General features: G+C 35.5%; 3 protein-coding genes across 3 annotated transcripts; 1 reads left to right on the top strand and 2 right to left on the bottom strand.

Annotated features, from left to right (window-relative positions):
• Positions 1–547: 547 nt before the first annotated feature.
• On the top strand, positions 548–1,129 carry LOC111897319 (uncharacterized protein At4g04775-like). The gene is made up of 3 exons (XM_023893273.1): positions 548–587; positions 676–830; positions 911–1,129. The coding sequence occupies exons 1-3, from the start codon at positions 548–550 to the stop codon at positions 1,127–1,129; spliced, it is 414 nt and encodes a 137-aa protein (XP_023749041.1).
• Positions 1,130–10,382: 9,253 nt separating this feature from the next.
• LOC128126766 (uncharacterized) lies at positions 10,383–11,385 on the bottom strand. The gene is made up of 2 exons (XM_052764874.1): positions 11,081–11,385; positions 10,383–11,004 (listed from the first exon to the last, which is right to left on the bottom strand). Exons 1-2 carry the CDS (start codon positions 11,383–11,385, stop codon positions 10,383–10,385), a joined length of 927 nt encoding a protein of 308 aa, XP_052620834.1.
• Positions 11,386–20,427: 9,042 nt separating this feature from the next.
• On the bottom strand, positions 20,428–22,803 carry LOC111897333 (probable purple acid phosphatase 20). Its single transcript, XM_023893289.3, has 5 exons — positions 22,068–22,803; positions 21,718–22,009; positions 21,056–21,630; positions 20,870–20,958; positions 20,428–20,775 (listed from the first exon to the last, which is right to left on the bottom strand). Exons 1-5 carry the CDS (start codon positions 22,218–22,220, stop codon positions 20,601–20,603), a joined length of 1,284 nt encoding a protein of 427 aa, XP_023749057.1. The 5' UTR covers positions 22,221–22,803; the 3' UTR covers positions 20,428–20,600.
• Positions 22,804–23,013: the final 210 nt, after the last annotated feature.

Raw genomic sequence — 23,013 nt, 5'->3', positions numbered from 1 at the left:
TTAGTTTGATGAATATATCATTGCTTGTAACTTCTTCTAACTTTTGAAAACCGATATTTTCGTAATCCTTATACAATTGTCGGATAATATGAGTATATATATTCCTAATACTCCACTTTCTGGAACTCCTTATATCTTGAACAATCCTCACATACATCTGATATATTTTTTTATCCTTACATATATATATATATATATATATATATATATATATATATATATATATATATATATATATATATATATATATATATATATATATATATATATATATATATATATATATATATGTTTTTGTGCCTAGCGTGTCTTATGGATTATTGTAGATTGAATTAAGTTCATTCAACCCAATCACAAGGTTGAATTAATTAGGGAAAACCACACAAAAACCCTATGTATTATACTCTAGCGCTTAAAAAAAACCCTTATATTATCAATTGGTACAATTTAACCATTATTATTTGCGATATGTATTATTTTGATGATTTGTAACTGGTTAAGCTTAAGGAACCGGTGGCATAAATGTGGTGGCATCTAAATAGATGACATGGCTACACATTGGGTGACACGTTGGCAAAGAAAACTAGGTTAAAAAGTGGATCACATCCTATTCTGCTTCTTCAAAATTACAATCTTGTTCTTGTTGCTCTTATTCTTTTAACTTTGTCTTTGCAGAAATGGGTGATCGATCGTATGGATCTTCTTCTTCTTCTTCCTCAACTCTAAACTACAAAAACGTTTTGTGTAGATGTGGTGAAAAACCAAAGATCTGGACTTCAACGACCAGGAAGAACCCAGGGAGGCATTTCATTCGATGCCCTAATTCGCTGGTATCTAAGATTCTTTTAAGATTGATATCGTTTCTCTAATTGTTTCTCTAATTCTTACTCAGATACTTTATTTTTTGTAGGATACTTCAAAAGATTGTAAATTTTTTGTATGGGTGGATGAGGATTTGGGTCTTCACTGGTATAAGAGTAAAGTGAATGAGTTGCATAAGGAGAATATGATTCTTTCTAAAAAGAATATGGAACTGGAGAAGGAGAACATGAATATGCTGAAGAAATTAATGAACTTTAAGCTGATCGACAAAAAAAAAAAAAGACTGGTGTATTTATGGTTAGGTTGATGATGTATGGAATTGTTCTGGTTTGCATCTTCATTTGGGTTATAATTATGTAACAGGGAAAGTAGGTTAATGTAAAATAGCTAATTATGTATTAGGGTGATGTTGTTTGGTTTATGCACCTTTGTAAAGTTGAAGAAATGTACTTTAAAGACTTAGGACATTCTAACCGTTATAAGTTGGTTGAGAAAGGATTTATTGCATACATCTATTTTATGAAGAGAATGTAATTGTGTGAGTATATGGATTGTTCCACGTTCCCTTCTTATGGTTCTAATGTCATTTTATATTTGGCTACAAATTAGTTGGACAGTTTTACCCTTTTGGTCGCATATTATCTCATTATGGAGATTATTGTTGTTGGTTTCATTTTTTTGGTTTCAATACTTACCTGCATTTCCCCAATTGTGTTTTTACAGTTTAAGCATTTGGATTCAATTGGTAATTAGATGCATGTAGCACTTTTTTGCATAACATTTTTTTTAACACACACCAACATCAATAGCACCAAACATTAAACACATCTACCGTTTAACCTTTTTTTTGGCATTATTGAATCGATAATTGGGAATATTAGATGCAAGTAACGATTTTCTGTATAATACTTTTTTTTACACACACCAGCACCCAACGTAGAAACAGAAAAAATATATATTGAAACAGAAATATGTTGGATTAGTGTCTAAGTCCATAACTGTTTTGGTATGTACTTGACCCGATTATGAGCATGGTCCTTTTGGGTTGCCTTCACCATAGCAATATGTAGGATGATTTAAGAAGAGAAAAGTTTAAATATGATTTATTAATATATTATGAGAATAATATATTAAAGGAGAAATCATATTGTTTAATTAATATTAGTCAAGAATTAATTGTAAATTAATTTTGTGGCTAAAAGAGATTAATTAAACTTTGGGGACTGAAGTTGTAATTATAAGATAATTATAATTGGGCTATGGATCACCAAATAATATATAGGTTGGACGAATTCTATGGGTAGCCCATTAGAAATCGTCCAAGGGATATGTTTAAGGAGTCCATGGGCTGCTTAGGGCCTAAGCAGTCAAATTAGGGTTTCCTAGTTGTAAACCCTAATAGCCTACATGTATATAAAGGGCCCCTATGCCCCAAAAACGTAAACAAGACTTCGATTAGGGTTTCCAGCCGTTTTTGGTGCCTCCCTTTCTTCTCCTCTTCATCCAAGTTGCATATGGTGTTTGTGACTCCATTAGAGGTACTACACTTGTGGTACTTGCTTTCAAGAGCTAAGGAAATTCAAGGAACTAGTTGTTATTGCTATATAACAACAAAAGGTATGTATTCTAGCTTTATATATGAATTTCGAAAATTATAGTAGCATGCCAGGTTTCTTTTTGTGTTCATAAAGTTGTATAACTAATAGTGAAAACATAGATCCAATACTAGGGTTGCATGCACACATAGGATTGTTTGTATTAAACCCATCAGTGGTATCAGAGTCATTGGTTTTTGTTTTCAATTAGCTTTTATTCAAATTTGTGAACTTGACATATTAGGGTTTATGGCTAATAAACCCTAAAGGCTAGGTAATTTTCGCAATTAGGGTTGCAAAACCCTTGATGGCGATTTTTGCTAGGGTTTCCCAAATCCTTTCCTTAGCCTCCAAGATTTTGAAATCTAGGGTTATCCAACCCTTGGATTTCGAAATTACCTCCTTCCCCAAGGTTAGATCCTAAATTTTAGGGATTTGGATAATCTCATATCTTGTAATAATCTTTTAATTGTTAAATATGGTAATTAAAGATCTTGAATTATCTCATCCCTTATTTTCGAGATTTAGAGAGGGATTCAAGGGATTAGGATATCTTAGATGTATAATTGGTAATTATCCTCATGATCTAGATAATACCTTGTGATTTAATAATTTAAATTAATTGTTTAATTTATGGTAATTATTAAATCAAGAGTTTTAATATTTAAAATTTTAATTTAAATGTCTTAAATTCGAAAATTTTAAGTGAGATTAAAACCTAATTGTTTTGAAGAGTTTCAAAACTTGCCCTCAAGTTTTGGAATTTAAATTGTTGATTAAAAGTTAATTTTGAAAGTCTAAAATCCAAAACCCTGATTTTGAAAAGTTCAAATTAAACCCTTATGGTTTTATTAAATTAATTAAGTGTATAATTAAAAGAGATTTAATAAATCCATAATGATTTTGGTTAATTAAAAGTATAATTTAAACCACCTAGTATTTTAAAAGTGTAAAATACACCCTATACTATATATGACATTAAAAGTCTAATATTATATATGTATGAGTAAACAGTCAGTCTTACCGTTAGTAGGCCTCATTCACGAAGCTGGTCTATAAGGGGTGTTTAAGGAAATTGCCTATAAAATGGCGATTGAATGGGTATCCACTCTTACCCACCGCACTCTTGACTAGTGGAGGGTCGTTAGCCGAACGGGTAGGATAGGACAGAAACCTTCCATTATAAGTATAATGAAGTACAAAGTAACTAAATGTTTTTTTTTTCAAATTCCCAAATCATAGTTACTTTAGGCAAAATGTGAAATTGTATGCTAACCCATGGAATTACACTTCGTACCCTTGTCAAACGTTAGTGGAGCGTGTGTGGTTAACCGGCACACTAATTTGGGGATGACATTGGTGGCGAAGGGTGGCTCGATGCTTATCATAGATCAATGGAGCGTGTGTGGCTAACCGGCACATTGATTAGGTGATCGTAGCATTGGGTGCACCACGTGATTCGTATGGTTATTCACACCTTGTTTGTGATCCTCGGCATCCCAGTCACAAATAGTAGGGCATAATCGAGATTAAACATGCCATTGAAAAGTTCAATGAATCTCAAAAGATCTAGGAGTTTCAATTCATTTAAAACTTAATCTTCCTTTTCGTTTTTCATGGTGGAAATTGGTAAATCGTCATTTACCTACCTTCAAATATTTTACAACTAGATTACGGCATCCCTCTTCTAGGTTGTAGAGTATTGTGTTGGATCCTAGCTTGATGTTTCATTTGGGTGTTACATCAAGAATTCTAATCAACATAACTTGAATTTTCTCCCGGTTTGTAGATGTCTGAATCTTACAATGGTCTTCCCAAATCCTTTGGAACAAGCTTTCCAAATGAAGATGACGTTCCGAGATATGATCAAGGAAATGAGAGTCATGCTTCACTTCCTCCACCTCCTCCAATTGTTCTCCCTGACCCACAAGTTCAAAGGCTTGAAAAGTTCATGCTCACTCAAGCCCTTTTGGCGAGTAAACACGAAGATGGGAAACCTGTGTGTGCACACGTCTTAGAGATGAAGTCACACATTGATAGGTTAAGCATGTTGGGTGTCGAGATTTCAAGTGAGTTGGCTGTTGACTGGGTTCTTCAGTCACTTTCTGAATCATATAGTGAGTTTGTTAGAAAGTACTATATGATGGACCACGACGTGACCCTAATTGATCTCACCTATTTGCTTATAGCTGCTGAATCAGCAATGACTTGGCGTGCTGGTCAAGCAAATTTGTCTAGTGAATCAAACTCCCAAACTTCAATGGACACTGGCAACATTGGAAGTCCAGAAAGAACTAAGTCTGTGATTGTCCAATGTGCTGTGCCAAAGGAGTCCATTTGCTTTTATTGCCAAAAGAAAGGGCATTGAAGACGAAGTTGCCCTAACTACCTGAGAGATCTAAGAGATGGGAGAGTCAAGACGTATGGCTCTGCTTCAGGTAAAATCCATTATCTAACTCTTTTGAGTTCCTATTCTAGATTCTTAATACATAAGATTACATTTTGATGTTTTGTAGGATCGAAGAAAAGAGAGGAAGCTTGAGGGAAGAAGTGAGCTGAATCTAATCATGAAGAAATGGATTTCGATCGCATTACTTGAAGAATGGATTCTTGAGCTACTACTTGGAGTTAGAATAGATTGTTAAGAAATATGTAATAACATTGATTTTCAATTGAATTGCATTGTAAGGACAAAATTTTTCCGCAATAAAATGAATTTTGACTTTATCTTATTTATTTATCCTTGCAATGGCATGTATGAAAGAATTAATGTTTGAATGTTTCTATTATTAGCAATAATGGATTTGATTCTTAATTGTGTTATTTGTGGAAATGTCAAAATTTTACCAAATAGGGAGAATTTCTCATCACCCAAGTTTCAATTGGACAGAAACTTGAAATCATGCAATGTGCATTGTATGATGAATGGAAAATTTTCACATTTGGGAACCTTAGACTAATTCTTTGGCAAAGTGTCAATTGAAGAACTAGGAGATCGAGTACACTAGGTCGTACGTTGATCAAGTCTACCACAAGAGTGACAAAGATATTCGTCATGATTTACTAAAGTTTAGTAAATATTGGTTATACTTATAAGATTAAGTATAATTCTAAGTCGATTGAAAGAATTTCAATGAATAGTAGAACGAATAAAGAAGAATCAAGTAGGCAGAAAGATAAAAGTTTCTCTATTCTAAGAAGAAGGGAGAATACCTTTTATTGTGTTTTATGATAAGTCCTTATGATTAAGAACCATGTCTCAATTGATCCTCTAAGTGAGTCTTAGTGCAATTGCATGTCTAAGAAGAGGAATTGAGAATTGTAGAAATGGTTAAATCAAAGAGTCAATCATACTTCGTTCCAATATCAAGTCTTAGAGTCAAGATTGTGACATTGAGTGAAAAGTCTTAAGTAGGTTTATAACACTCATCAAATATGGAATTTGGAAAAGTTTTCTTATTCTTGCACATTTGAAATTGGTAAGTTGTGCTGTCTTGGATAAGACAAAGACCAACTAGGACCAATTGTGTGAAGTGTTTTGTCTTGATAAATGCTTCACTAACTATTGAATATTTGTTTGTCAAGAAATGTTTCTTGACAAGAGAATCTTATATGTCAAGAAGTCAGTGGGAGTCTTAATGGTCTTGAAAAGGTTTCAAGAACAAATCAAGAATAAACCTTATCGATCATCACTAGCACACGACTTGAGGTTTACAACCTATCGTGCTGACATTGTTTTGTTTCTGTGCCATTCCAATTGAGTTAATTGTGTATATGAGTTCTATGAGTTCTCATTTGAATACACACTAAAGCCTTAGTCGATGGAAAGTAAATTGATATGTAAGGACAAGTTACTAAACTACTTGGAAGGCATGGTGGGCACTCGTGTTACCATAGGGCAAGAAATCAAGATTAAGAAAGTTCAGTCCATATGAGTTTGGATTTGTCGCAAACCTTGTTTTTGGCAAATTCACATGGATAGGAACTCATACACCATAAAATCTAAGTGTCATAAGATTCCCTCCTTCATGAAAATGACTGTGAGGAAATGCTTTCACTAAGAGAGATTTTAAGAAGATAGCAATTGTGAAAATTGTATTCTCAAATTCGATTATGGTTACGGCATCCCTTTCCATAGTTCGAATTGTGAGATTTGGCAATTAGTTTCAACATTTGGAACTTAGTAACATAAGTTATGAATTGTTTAAACACACATATGAGCTATCTAAGGCAAAGGTGTATAAGGTTAAGAAGCTTAGATAAAGGCTTATCGAAGCATCTGGTATTAGAAATATGAATTTCAGAGATTCAATAGGCATTGTTTTCTAAAAGTTCATTTGTTTTCTGAATACATGTCAAAGCTAGTGGGAGCATAAATGTTATGCTTATATGATAATCATCATGATAGTGGGAGCATAAGTGTTATGCTTGTATGATTGTTATGGCGAGTATTGCAAGTTAGCAATATTAATTATAGAAAAACAAAGATTCCATTTGCAAAGTTGCATGGGTTGAAAAGTTGTTTTGCTATAATTAAGGGAGAGAATATTATACTCCGTTTCAAAATCTAAAGCTTAGATTAAGAAATTTTAATATCTTCAGTCAAAGGATACATTGTGTGTTCTCAAATTTCGATTATGATTACGGCATCCCTCTTCATAGTTCGAATTGTGAGAACATGACACATAACATATTATGGCAAAAGATTGGTAAAGTATCATATCTTTATGTAAGACATTATGCATCGTGTCCCATACGCTTCGGGTATAGGATCGATTGTAAATGCTATAGTATTTTACCATTCTAAAATTTTCCAAATGTCTAGCGCATTAAGAGGGAAAAAGGAATAGAATTGGTTTTGACTGAAAGAATTTAACAACTGTCAAAGGATGATCCAAAGTTCGCTGAGGATTGATCACTTGTAAGTAGTTGAAAGTATGGTATTGGATGGACCATATCGACATTATTATGAATAGATAAGATTCTATTAAGAATGAGTTGTCATATGGCAAATGTGGAAATGTTTCCATATTGGGAGTTGGATATTGAGAGTCTATGCCTAGATTAGAAACTTTTATGCAAGAAGGATGTTTAAAGGAATGTACTTTGAATGTGAGACTTCACATCTATGGAATTGTCTTGTAACAATTTCTAAGAAAGCACTTTGTAATTTCATTAGCCAAGTCTTGGTGACTTTTGTGCTATGACTTTACGAAAGGATCGTTGCGTAAAATGTTAGAATCTAGCATATTCTAGTAGTGGCAAGAACCTTGTGTTCCTACACTAATAATTAGGATTAAGGAATTGTGAAATGAGAATCATTGGAAAAGTTTTCAATTGTTCCACTTCACAAAGCGTGGACCATAGGAAACAAAGTGTGCATGCTTAGTGCATGGGACAATTGTTGTTGTAATTCAAGTAATGAGTTGATTATCCGAAACATTAAATGATAAATAATGAGTAATCAATATGGTGGATAAATAGAAGGGTTTTATTTACTCTCACAAGTTTGGGGCCATATAGGATTAAGTATTGTTGTCATGTTTAAATTTGCATGTTTTGACTTCCAGAATAACTAGGTTATTCAAACATCCATAGTTGGTCATACGTTGGGAGTAGGTATGAATAAAGACTGTCATGAATCTGTCTGTAGATTGTCTGAAGTGTTTAGACATGGCACAAGTTTGCTGCAGAGTTCGTGAGTGCTTTGATAAGATTAAAGTATTGGATTAAACCCACGCTCACTTGGATCACTTCACGGTTTTATCACGAGTGATTAGTGAGACGATAATATTGTATATTCTTGAAACCGAGACGTGTGAGTTGTTATTTGCTGGTCGGTTGCACATTGATAATAAGTAAACGCACCAATAACTTGGTGTTATAAAACTTATTGTTGTGTGTGATTCGATCAGTAAATGCAAGCGAGCATTTGAGTCGAAGTTTATCCATTCCTTTTACCCAAAGTGGGATAAAAGCGATATATGTGGGCCTCTCGATGATTTAGTGATGACATCTAAGCGCTTGGCCAAGCCGGGACTAAGTTGATGTGTTCAATTGTAGTCTGTTATCAGTCGTCATGAATCGGAAGTCGGGAAAAGGTATAGAGAGAATGATTGAAATTCATGTTTTTTGTCTATACGATATCTTGAAAATGGAGGAATATATAATCCCTTATCTAGAGGACACGCTATCTGATAAGATCAGAGTTGACAGCGGCTTTTGAAAGCTACGATTGCTGATCAGGTTTTGAAGTCATACGGAAAATAGTTATTAGACTTATCCAAGTGGGAGACTGTTGGATTAGTGTCTAAGTCCATAACTGTTTTGGTATGTACTTGACCCGATTATAAGCATGGTCCTTTTGGGTTGCCTTCACCATAGCAATATGTAGGATGATTTAAGAAGAGAAAGGTTTAAATATGATTTATTAATATATTATGAGAATAATATATTAAAGGAGAAATCATATTGTTTAATTAATATTAGTCAAGAATTAATTGTAAATTAATTTTGTGGCTAAAAGAGATTAATTAAACTTTGGGGACTGAAGTTGTAATTATAAGATAATTATAATTGGGCTATGGATCACCAAATAATATATAGGTTGGACGAATTCTATGGGTAGCCCATTAGAAAACGCCCAAGGGATATGTTTAAGGAGTCCATGGGCTGCTTAGGGCCTAAGCAGTCAAATTAGGGTTTCCTAGTTGTAAACCCTAATAGCCTACATGTATATAAAGGGCCCTTATGCCCCAAAAACGTAAACAAGACTTCGATTAGGGTTTCCAGCCGTTTTTGGTGCCTCCCTTTCTTCTCCTCTTCATCCAAGTTGCATATGGTGTTTGTGACTCCATTAGAGGTACTACACTTGTGGTACTTGCTTTCAAGAGCTAAGGAAATTCAAGGAACTAGTTGTTATTGCTATATAACAACAAAAGGTATGTATTCTAGCTTTATATATGAATTTCGAAAATTATAGTAGCATGCCAGGTTTCTTTTTGTGTTCATAAAGTTGTATAACTAATAGTGAAAACATAGATCCAATACTAGGGTTGCATGCACACATAGGATTGTTTGTATTAAACCCATCAAAATATTGATAAGCTATTCCCCATTTTACCCTCCTGACTCATATCTATTTTAATACTCTATCACCCCTTATTTGGAAATCCAGAAACTGAAAAAAAGTGATTTATCATACATAAATAGTTCACAGGAAATAGTTTAATTCGCCATTTTTACCCATTGACCATTTTGCCCTTGGTGGTTGTTTACGTTTTTAGCATACAAGACATAAAATATGACAATTATGGGGGGAAAGAGGAACATAAAGTACATTTTTAGCATTTTTAAAACCCCACTCCATTAACAAATAGAAGGAATATAACATGTTAATGGGACATAATGTTATTCCATTAAAATAACAAAATAGTAGGAGTACTAAATTCCAAGTAACAAAAGTATTACAAAAGACTGGAGTTTTGTCCCATTCCAGCTCCTAAATCTAATATTCTAAATAATCCTTTCAGATGGCTTTCTTGGCTTGAGCGTTGCACGGATAACAGGTACATCAATACCTATCCCGCCAACCACATTAGATTGATCTTCCAAATTAGCTATAAAAAAAGTTATGAAAGTACTAAATTTAACATAAGCATAGAATATATTTATATATATATATATATATATATATATATATATATATATATATATATATAATTATTTCTTACCATTTTCGATATCAAATTGAGTTTCAGGCACTACATCTTGAGTTTCAGCCACTCCTTCATCTTGAGTTATAGGAACTCCTTCATCAAATTGAAATTCAGGGAATTGCAACATAGGTTCACCTTCTTTCCTTTCCATTTCAACCCTACGTAGTTCTTCCTCAAAATTATCAAACATGTCTATAACTTCATTTTCCATTGGTGAATCAAAGATTTCATCAATAAATGACCTTCCTCATCTACCACCACTTGTACCTGTAGATGATCCTCTTCCACCTCTTGCCCCTGTTGGTCCTTTTCCGCCTCTACCACTACTTGTAGCTGCAGATGGTCCTCTCGGAGGTCTTTCATCAGAGTTTGTTTTTTTAGGCCTACCGGGAGGCTTCTTTTCCTTAGGAGGGGGCACAACCTTTTCATTCTTGCATGTCCTAGCATTATGTCCTTCTTGTAAACAGTTATGACACTTCTTTATTTTCCCTTTACCCGAAACGGTTGGATACTTTGTCTGCTTTTCATTCTTGTCTCTTTTTCTTTTAATAGAAGGCCTTCCTGGCATCCTACGTTCTTTTGGGGGCAATAGCTTATCATATGGAGTTTTAACCAATAAATTGATTCCATTTAAGGGAACAATGGAAGCGTTATAAGTCAACTGATATTTTTCCTTCTTGAACCAATCACTTACATAGTCAAGGAGATTTTGGTGGGTATGGTTTATAGCCGTGCATGCATGTACACATGGAAGGCCAGACAATACCCATAGCCTACATGTGCATGCCCAACCTTCCAAGTCTACCATACATCCTTCATAACCATTTCTAACCTCCAATAGAGGCCCACTTGGGATAACAATCCAATTCCTAGCAAATATGTAAAGTTAGTATAATATTATTAAATTTTATTATAGAACAATCGAATTTGGAAAATAATCTATACCCCATCTTTTTGTGCCGTTTTCTCATCTTTTTAATTATGTTTGGAGCAACAATAGTTTTCCATGAATTTGTGTTCCTTATCATTGCATCGAACCTCTCCATCACATGAAGTCTAATCTCTTCTAACATAGTTATCAAAGGTTTTCCCCTAGCACCAATGATTGTAGAGTTAAAAGAGTCAGATATTCCATTTTCTACAGCCTCACATGCCCTATCTGTTTCAAAATAGGCCCTACACAATGTTTTAGGATCTCTTTTCATGAGATCGTCATATGTATCATTATTCAACTTTTTCATCTTTTCCATATTGTTTTTAAACTCTTGATCTGTTGTGGACTTTGCAGCTTGCCAAAATAAGGTTTTATAAATCTCTCCACTGAAACGCTTGTAAAAATTGGCACAAATATGACGGGGCACATTGTCGGTGCTTAGCATGTGGCATCACCTCCTTTACGGCTTCAAGAAGACCCTGCATTTAAATAGGGTTTGTTTTCACATAAGGGCTATTTTGTCATTTTAAATATGTCAAAATTTGTTTAAAAAGTGTCCAAAAATGTCAACACGGGCTGTTTTGACATTAGAGATGTTTTGTCATATGAAATAGGTCAAAGTTTGTTAAAAAGCTGTCAAAAAATGTCAATAGAGACTGTTTTCACATAAGGGTTATTTTGTCATTTTAAATAAGTCAAAATTTGTTAAAAAAAAGTGTCCAAAAATGTCAACATGGGCTGTTTTGACATTAGGGTTGTTTTGTCATTTCAAATATGCCAAAGTTTGTTAAAAAGGTGTAAAAATGTCAATAGGGGCTGCTTTCACATAAGGCTTGTTTTGTCATTTTAAATATGTCAAATTTTGTTAAAAAAAAGTGTCCAAAAATGTGAACAGGGGTTGTTTTGACATTAGGGTTGTTTTGTCATTTCAAATATGTCAAAGTTTGTTAAAAAGGTGTCAAAAAATGTCAACAGGGGCTGTTTTCACATAAGGGTTGTTTTGTCATTTTAAATATGTCAAATTTTGTTAAAAAGTGTCCAAAAATGTGCATAGGGGTTGTTTTGGCATAAGGTTGTTAACATATATCCATATTGGTCAAAATAAGCATTATTAGGTATAAATTACCTTATGTTGATCTGATATTAAAGTAAGCCCATTTCCTTGAACTGTTTCAATATCTGATTGTAGTAATTCAATGAACCACTTCCAATTATCTTTATTTTCTATGTTCACAACCGCTCATGCAATGGGGTAAATTTGATTGTTTCCATCTCGACCAATAGCAGCTAGCAACTCTCCTTTAACTTTCCCTTTCAAGAAACATCCATCTAAATCAATCACCTTACGACATCCTTTCAACCATACTTCTTTTAAAGCCTTCAAACAAATGTAGATTCTTTTGAAATATTTTGCATCCGGATTGACATCGACTCCAATTTCAACAGTGCTTCCTGGGTTTGATCTTAAAACTTCATTACCGTAATCCTATATTCTAGCATAATGATCAGTTAACTTGCCATCAATTAGTGTAAATGCTAAGGTCCTTGCCCTTTCACACTGACCTTTGCTAAGCTTTAAAGAATATCTCTGTAAAAAATCAGCTTTCATTTCTTTGACTTTTTTTTTGGGATTGCGAATTAGGTCACTAAGATAATAGTTAGCAATCCAACTTGGAGTTATCAATGACCCGAGGCTGTATTTATGTGCACAAACATGTTTCTTTTCCAAAGATTTCACTTGCCAAGTTAGTTCATTTCCCATCCAAGACGCCCAACATCTAAATGGACACTTATTCTCATCATTTTTGTTTGCCATAACGTACTAATATCCTAGAACGATCACACTTGGCAAACCTCAATTGGTATCCATTAGCCACCGCATAATTTGTTAGACAAAGCTTAAACTGTTTCGGGCTTTCGTATTTTTCCCCCAAGTGTGGTTCCATCATATTCCAAGGGATCCTAGGGTTGTGTACAAGAAATTGGTCCCCAATTTGTTGATCTTTATGCTCTCCTTCGTCATATTCTTCATCTGAATTGGTCAATTCAGCATCATCAAATGATATTTCAGGCAATTCCACTTCACCATGTACCAAGTCATTCAAAAAAGGATCCCATATTGTTTTGTCCATTGAAGAAGGAACATATTCTTCTTCATCAGACTCATCATCGGTTCCATTCACACCCTCCGTATAAACTTGACATAATACATTTGAACTTGAAGTCATAGTTTTTGGTTAAAGCTTCCTTGAAGAATCAATGGAAACAACAAAATAAGAACTAGGGGTAAAAGACGGGTTGATGTTCAAATTAAGCATAATAGAAATGATCGATTACCCTTTTTCCGTGTGATTAAGCAACAAGTTTCCCGCCATTTCCAAGAAGCTTTCCCTCCTGTACGTAGCTTTCTCTTTCGTTTTTTTTACAGAATGACCGCTATCAGGTTAAAAGAGAACGAATGTAGTCCACGTAGACTAATAAGAACGGGTAACCTAGGCGTACCGGATAAATGAGATAGGTTACATGGTTTCTGAAATTATAATGGTTAAATTGTACCAATTGATAATATAAGGGTTTTTTTAAGCACTGGGGTATAATACATAGGTTTTTGTGTGGTTTTCCCAATTAATTACCAACTAAAGAGAAACACCCTTACATGATCCACTAAGATATGCATGATTAATTTGATTGTCAAAATAAACCATGTGTTTCCTTCTTTATTCCAACAAAATATTAACTAGATCTTCGTTACATAATAAATAATTAAGTATAGAAAATTTTCTATAGCTAGAGGCGATAATTCCTTAGCTAAACGTGCATAGCTACAAAATTTTGCTTTAGGATGTATTTTGAATTATGTAGCTAAATTTATTTTTTATAAGAAATTCACTAAGACCAATCTTACAAGTTACAACATCTATTCAATTGCAACAAATCTACGGGCTAAGTCCATAACAAATCTATAGCAAATTGGCTATAAATTTTCTATAGAAAAATTACTTCACTACATTCTGGAAAATAATGAAGAGAAAATAATTGTAGCAAACACCACAAGAAATTAGTGTATTACCGGTGACATGCATCGCCGTTAAAAATAGTGTGTGTCGCCGCTAAAAGGTCGCCGCTGACGCTTTGTCGTTGAAATATGGCTGAACTTGGTGTCACATGTCACCATCTAGTGGCAAGACTTTGGGAGAAAGCAATGACCAAGATTGTGTCACGTCGCCCATTTTTGCACAACACACTTCCGACTTCTAAAATTCGTAACTTTCACATACAAGCTCCGTTTTGACATTCTTTATATCCACGCATAGGTAAAAATAAGATCTACAACTTTCCTTTTGACTTTGTCGGCTAATTCTCGACCGATCTTAAATTTAACCGTAGAAGGTGACTATACTGTTAAATGTTCGCGTAAAATTCATAACTTCTACATACAAACTCCATTTCCGTCTGTCTTTTTGTCGTTGAATTCCTATTAATGAGATATTCAATTCTCATTTAGGTCGTGTTGGCCAAAAACTGCTCGATCTAGAATTCGAGTTTCGGGTCGTGCACTGCTAGGCCAAATCTTAGAAAAATCATAACTTCCTCATACGAAGTCAAATTTGGGCGTTCTTTTTATGCATGCTCTCGGTTTAACGTATACTACAACTTTTGTTTAGATCACTAAGGACAAAAATCCTCTATCGTAAATTCACTATTTACGTCGCGTAGTGTCATGCTAGTTTTGTCGCGAAACTTCGACGGACCATAACTTCTTCGTTATAACTCGGATTTCGACATTCTTTATATGTACGAACCCTTGTGAAATATTCTACAACTTGGTTAAGATTAATCCGTCTAAATAATCTTCCATCAAAAACTTATTTTTGATGCTCATTGCCTCTAATTTGACTAGCCCGGATCTACGGGCGTTACACAGGCTCTCTGGGGGCAGAACTTCCAAGCCGAAATCTCTTTTTCTCGGAGCCTTATGGAACTCCGGGATTCACCTCTTAGCACTTGGGAAGTACTAGAGGTTGGGGGAGGTTTGGAGAGTAGTTAGAGAGAGAGAAGGGTTAAGGTGTGAAGAAAATGAATGGGCCTCACATTGTATTTATAGGTTGAAAAATGGTTCAAATCAGTGAGTTCTAAGCCTCCAACTCATCGAGTTGGGTGCCAAGTGTCACCATCTAGTGGCAAGGCATGGGGACGAAGCAATGGCTCGGATCGCCCCACGTCACCCACATCACATCAGCCCATCCTGACTTCTAAATTCCGTAATTTTCGCTTAAGAGCTTCGTTTTCGACGTTCTTTCTATCCACGCGTAGGTATTGACAAGATCTACAACTCACCTTTTGACTCCATTGGCTATTTTTCAACCGATTTTAAATTTAATAGTTTGAGAAGATTACATTGTTTAACGACCGTGTAAAATTCGATCAATCTAAAATTTGAATTTCTGGTTGTGTACGGCTATGCTAAATCTTAGAAAAATCATAACCACACACACTCCACTAACGTTTGACAAGGGTACGAAGTGTAATTTCATGGATTTGCATACAATTTCACATTTTGCCTAAAGTAACTATGATTTAGGAATTTGTATAAACACTTAGTTACTTTGTACTTCATTATACTTATAATGGAAGGTTTCTGTCCTATCCTACCCGTTTGGCTAACGACCCTCCACTAGTCAAGAGTGCGGTAGGTAAGATTGGATTCCCATTCGCCATTTTAAAGGCAATTTCCTTAAACACTCATTATAGACCAGCTTCGTGAATGAGGCCTACTAACGGTAAGACTGAATGTTTACTCATACATATATATAATATTAGACTTTTAATGTTATTTATAGTATATGGTGTATTTTACACTTTTAAAATACTAGGTGGTTTAACTTAGTAAATTATACTTTTAATTTAATTAAATGTAAACCAAAACTTTATAGGTTTATTAAATCTCTTTTAATTATACACTTTAATTAATTAATAAAATCATAAGGGTGTGATTTAAACTTTTCAAATTACTAGGGTTTTAGAATTTAACATTTCAAAATTAAACTTTTAATCAACTTTTAAATTCCAAACTTGAGGGCAAGTTTTGAACCATTTTAAAACATTAGGGTTTAGAATTTAAATATTTCAAAATTAAACTATTAATCAAAAAATTTTAATTCCAAAACTTGAGGGCAAATTTTGAAACTTTTCAAAACATTCGGGTTTAACTTATTTAAATTTCATAAACAAAACTTTTAAGTTCAAATTTAAACTATAAAACCTAAAGGGTGCAATTTGAAACATTTTCATAAGATAATTCAAATCTAAATTACAAATAATCAATATTTATCTAATAAAACAAAAGATTATCTAAATTTTGACAATTATCTTCTATTTTGGTAAGGATATTCACCCAAAATCAATAAAAATCGGATTTTATGAATAAAAAATGTTTATGGTAAGTATCCTAAGCCAAAACAGCAAGAAAATCGCGAAAACAGCCTGCCAGACCCGCTGACTCGTCGAGTCTGGACCTGGACTCGTCGAGTACAGACGACTCGGCGAGTTCACCAAGTGACTTGGCGAGTCAGGCATGCAGAAGCCAAAAAATTTCGATTTTCAGTCAAATATCGATCAATTAAGCATCAAATTCACTAGCAAACAGCCCTAGGCTCTGATACCACTGATGGGTTTTGAGCAAAACATCAATCCTATGGTGTACATGCAAACCTTAATAGCTTTTGGATCTAGTTTGTCTAATGAACATGCAATTGAATATCCAAAGCTATAAACCCTAGATCTATCAAATAAGAATTGAAATAAGGGTTTAGTAATTAACTTTGATTGTTATATTGCAATAACAATCAATTCCTTGCTTTGATTGGCTTCAAAAAGCTTAGTGCCTCAAGTTCTGCACCTCTAATGGAGTCACAAACACCACTAAGCAACTTGGATGAAGAGGAGAAGAGAGGAGACTGCCCAAAACGTCTAGAAACCCTAAAGGAACTCTTGTCCATGTTTTTGGGGATAGGGGCTCTTTATATAAATGTAGGCTATTAGGGTTTTCAACTGGGAAACCTTAATCTGGCTGCTTAAGCCCTAAGCAGCCCATGGACTCCTTTAACATATCCCTTGGACGATTTCTAATGGGCTTCCCATAGAATTCGTCTAACCTATATTTTATTAGGTGATCCATAACCCAATTATAATTATCTTATGATTACAACTCCAGTCCCCCTAAGTTTAATTAATCTTTTTTAGCCACAAAATTAATTCTTAATTAATTCTTGACTAATATTAATTAAACAATATGATTTCTCCTTTAATATATTATTCTCATGATATATTAATAAATCATATTTAAACCTTTCTCTCCTTAAATCATCCTACATATTGCTATGGTGAAGGCATCCCAAAAGGACCATGCTCATAATCGGGTCAAGTACATACCAAAATAGTTATGGACTTAAAAACTAATCCAACAGTTGCTAGCCAACTTGTCGAGTCCATGCATAGTCCAGAAGATTAGGGAAAACCCTACCCACTCGTCGAGTTGCTCCACCAACTCGTCGAGTTTACTCTGACTCCAAAAACGGGAAAAATCAACTCAACTTGTCGAGTTGGATGCCCAACTCGTTGAGTTCCTCAACCCTTTCTCATTAAACTCATTCCATTCGATTACAATGCTTCAAACTCCAGATCCAACTTCCTACGATGGAGTTACCACGTAAAAGTTGTTAACTTTACAATCATGCAAGGCCTCCCAAGGCTAAATCACCCAAAACTAAGCTCAAGAAGGGGTTTAGGATATGAAGACGGGTCAAAGCTTCATAAAGCTTTAAGCTTTATGTACATGGGACCTAGAGAAGTCCAGATCTGAAACCCATACCCTTTGGGCAAGCTTAACTCGAGAATGGCCCTCATTTTGCACCAAAAAGTCCATAAACTCACATAAGAAAAGATCTAAGGAATGGAAAGCCAAGGTAGAGACTTTTGTACCTCCCACTGGATGCTAACACGATGTAGATGTTGGGTCTACAAGCTTTCCCTTGTTCCAAGCCTCTAGATCCTCAAGCCTATTCAAGGAATGCTTCAAAAACCCACTTTTGGCCTCACACACACACACTTAGCTTGCTAGGGTTATCCTCTGGACATGAAAGGTGGTAAGGGAGGCGGGGTTAAGGACTCAAGGTCCTTTAAATATGGTGCAAACCCAAATAATTAGGGTTTTCTCTAAACAACCTCAATTCGTCGAGTCCAGCTCTCCAAGTCGACGAGTAGGCTTCATGACTCATGCATCCAGATCAACTCCTACACGATGAGTTGGGGCCAACCAACTCGTCGAGTAGGCCCTTCCACTTGCACTAAATCCTCAAGTTCCACATCCAGGAATCGGGGTGTTACAAAGAAATTCTAAGAAGAAGGAAAGAAAGATCTAAAGAAAAAGAGCAAGATCCTATGAAGATCCTGGAAAAACCAAAATCCCCTCCTTCAGACGCCAAGTTAATCAACGTTATTTCCGGAGGATCCGACATTTATGGAACTTCTTACTCTGCAGCAAAAAGACACGTTAACGTATCCAAGATGGAAAGGAAAGAAAGACCTCGAAAGAACTTGTCGATCACAAACGAAAAAAGAAATCACCTTCGATCAACTAGACATGGAAAACATTCAGGATCCTCATCATGATGGATGGGTGATAACTCTCCAACATCGACAATCACTTTGTCAGAAGGATCATGGTAGACGAAGGATCCTCAATAAACATCATACTTTTAGATGCTCTAACCAGGATGAACATCCTAAAATCCGTAATAATTAAAAGATCCTCAGTACTAATAGGATACAACTGTGAAACAAAGCACATCATTGGAGAAATCAAGCTACCAATCTACATCGAAAGGTGTAACATTCATATATTTAAGGTACTTAATTTCAATAATTTTTACCCATTTGGAAGTGGTTATGACGTAAGTTATGCCTAGTCACGTCGTGGGTTGCATTGACTAGTTGACTCGCAATTTTTGAGTCAAGCGATGTGAGCCATTATTCGTCATGACGTGAGCACAGTCTGATGACCAAAACCCTAATTTTTTGGGTATTTAATGCAATGAGAGCGATAGGGTTTCTCATCCTCAACCTCCCTCACTCTCTAGCCTCCAGAAACCCTAATCACAACCTTCCTTGAGATCCTTAGTCATTTTTGGTGTATTTACTAGCCTGAAGAAGAAGAGAAAAATGGGAAAAGGAGTGTTCTAGTGGTGGAGTTTGCAAAGAAGCATCATCATCATCATCTCTTCTTCCTGTTGGACCTTTGTAAGTGCCAAAGGATCAACCTTCATTGCATTTTATGGCTAGATCTAAGATTTTTGTCCCATTTCCTTATGATTAAGGAAACTTGAGTGAAGAAGATCCATAAAGTTATGATGTTCAACAAGTCTGTCTCGTTATGCATGACCCTCGTGAACCGCAATTTATTGCTCTTAAATGCATCTTACGGTACCTAAATGGTACTATTGATCGCGGCCTTTATATTAGTTCGTCTCAGGTCGATCGTTTCATTTCTTATTCAGTTGTTGATTGGGTTAGGTGTCCTCAAGCAAGTCCGTCTACCTTTGGGTTTTATGTCCATCTAAGTTATAATCTCATCTCGTGGTCCCCCAAACGTCAACACGTTGTGTCTCGATCTAGTGTTGAAACTGAATACATGGGGTAGCTAGTGTTGTTGTTGAAGTTACACGGCTTTACAATCTTCTTCTTGAACTCTCTTGCCCCTGACTCAAACTACTATTGTGTTTTGTGACAATGTAAATGCCATATATCTTGCTTCTAACTCGGATCAGCACCAAAGAACCAAACACGTGGAAATAAGTTTACACTTTCTTAGGGAACGTGTTGCCATTGGACAAGTTCATGTATTACATATTACATCTGCCCATCAGTTTGCTGATATTTTTACCAAAGGAATTACCATTCAACTTTTCTTGATTTTAGAAACTGTTTAAGCATGCGTGAACCTCCCGCTCATGAAACTGATTGGGGAGGGGTGTTAATTAGTACATGTATTTGTTTTTTTGGTTAATTTCATTGCTTGAGTAAACATTTACTGATATTACTGATTAAAAATTTACTATATTTTTATCGGTTAATTTCATCGCTTGAGAGAATAACGATTTCATTCTTTTACCATAAAAGACATCATATACCACAAAAATCTCGCATCCCTGAGCGAGTTTTGCATCCAATTACTTCTTTCTAGCTTTAAAATTTGGAAAAAATTATCTTGACCCCGGTGCTGTATGAGAATTGTTGTATTATAAAGAATTCTTTGTACAATTCTATAAGTATATTGACACTGACTAATCTGATCAAACAATACTTAGTTTATTCCCTTGTACCAAGATATTCACGACCATCGTCAGACCAATATTATTTATGGGTTTATTGATATCTTGATATAATTCAAAAACCGAACAAATTACAGATTCAAACTTCATAATTTTAGATATATTATATATATATGTACCCGATGTATGTTGCCATCTTCCCCTAGACCACACATGCTGAATCAGAAGCTAGGCTCGTGAACCACACAGAATCGGGCTGCTTGTCATCGTTTCTATGCCATGTCCATTGTGCATGGCTCGCATTCACCACCCTCAGCTGCCCGTGCCCAAAGCTCGCCTCCCTGAATAGAGATAAATCCGGTTGTGGGTCTTTATACCTAGAAATTAACAACAATGGTGAAAACAATTTATGATATTTCCTCGATATATATAGTAAAACTACGGTTGTTTACAGTGTGAAACTTAACTTACTTCGTTGCAAGACCTTCACGGTTGCCTCCATCTCCTATGGTGATATGAACCGGACCACACTTGTCAGCTTCTTCTTTGTAAACACGTGTCTTCAAAAAAACAAGAAATGGTTAAAATCCATTAACTCCTTGTTCATATAGAGAAAAACTTTCACTTTTTAATTATATGAAGGTAAAGAAGACTTACAAAGCGTTCGTATGCATGAACATGGCCAGCAAAAACAATATCAACACGAGCATTATAAAGCAAAGCTTCCATTGAATCCCTCATACGAGTGCTCTCTTTCTCCCCTTGATGTGCACTATTCGAATTGTACCATGGAGCATGAACAAGAGCAAACAGCCAAGGGGTTTGTTTTCTATCGACCTTTTTGAGATCACACTCAAGCCATTTGTACTGGTTAGAGTCGGGTTCAAAGTCAGTGTAGGACCCAAGCATGATCACATGGACACCAGCAACATCAAACGAGTAGAACAAGTTGGAACTAGAACCACTCTCTTCGAAAGGCATATGCCATCTAGCATTGTATGCTGTAAACCGCTCTTTATGGATGAATGGAATTCTCTCGACCTCGTGGTTGCCTTGTGTCACCATCCATGGTCGTTGACTTGCCAATGGCTCGACCAAGCGACCAAATGTGTCCCATGATGGTTGGTAAAAGTCGGCATACGCTAAGTCTCCCGGAAGTAGTAAAACATCATAACCAGTTTTTCCAATGTGTTCGAGGGTCGATTTAGTCCATTCAGTTTGACCTAGATCTCCTGAGATTCTTCAAAAACCAATTTAATACCATCATATGATAACTACCAGCCGATTGTTAAAGACTTATAAGGACTCAAAAACAATACCAGAAACTGCAAAATCAATCGGAAACTGAGCCGGAGGAGTTTGGAAACTGAGCTCCGGGCTTGAATCAAGGCCACATTTGTAGTAATACGTTGTGTTCGGCTCCAATGGACCAATGACTACATCGTGTATTTGACCAGACTTGTACACGATGTATTTGTACGAAGAACTCGTCCCCGTATTTGAAGCATCGTATTTTCCTTGAGATTTACCGTATTTTACGGTTGATGGAGTCGTCTCTTTCGTAACCCACGATACTCTCATTTTCCCATTACCCGCTAACGATATGTGTACCTGTAATACTATGTAAATACTATGATTATAAGAGTATAACTGCATAAAGTACACTTACCTGTTGAGGAGACGTACTACTATGATCGTCTGATAGTGACGCATAAAGAGACCTGCCAGCGGGAGGCCGGACATAGTCGTCGGCGCCGACGAATCCTACAAAAACGACGAATATCGCCAACACATAACATTTTGGCCTCCCGGAAAACCCCATGGATCGATAGTTTCAGAGTTTACAGAGAGAAAGAGCGAGAGTTATAGAGTAGAAAGAGAAACCGTCGTATTCAAAGAGACATAAATGTGAACTGGATTTATGTAGTCCAACGTTGTTTCAGATACCTTAGAATATTAGAAAGGCAAGTTACATAAATTATACGTTATTCGTCGATAATAACTTATTAAATTCGATGCAACATTAATTAAACTGGTAATATCAAATTAAACAAATAAATGAGTTATAGATGTAAGGAGGTGCATCATGCATGGATCGCGTAACGTAAGGAGGGCACGTGGGTCTTGGATGTCACGGCTATGTAAAGTGATCGATCAGTTGGGGGAGGTCTTTTGTGGTGTCACGCAAATGTTCTGTTTGTGAAAAATTCTGTAGTCACGGGTCGTTATGCTTTTTGGAAATTATCAGGACTCAGGAGGCGATGCTTATCTGAATTTGGATTTTAATCATTTTATACCAATTGCTTCCAAACAAATGACACAATTCATGGTGGTTGGGGGATAGCCTCTTATTATGAATAATTAGTGGGACTATTGCACTAGGACTATTGCCGTGATTTCGCTATTACGACACTACAATACAAGAAAAAAAAATAGCGGCGATAAAAATCGTCGGTAAGACAATAGCAGCGACACATTGCCAGTAAAAGAATGTTGGTACTGCTCTGTCTCTACTGTTCAAAATGTCGCCGGTAAAGATATTTGTCGACGTTAATAAGATTATCGCTCGTAATTTCATGTGTCGCCGGTAATAACATTTTTTATTTTTATTTTTA

The sequence above is a fragment of the Lactuca sativa genome, chromosome 6 (genome assembly GCF_002870075.4).
Source record: "Lactuca sativa cultivar Salinas chromosome 6, Lsat_Salinas_v11, whole genome shotgun sequence".
NCBI classification, from domain to species: Eukaryota; Viridiplantae; Streptophyta; class Magnoliopsida; order Asterales; family Asteraceae; genus Lactuca; species Lactuca sativa.
The sequence above is the reverse complement of the archived record's forward strand: the minus strand, read 5'-3'. Positions and strand labels throughout refer to the sequence as shown.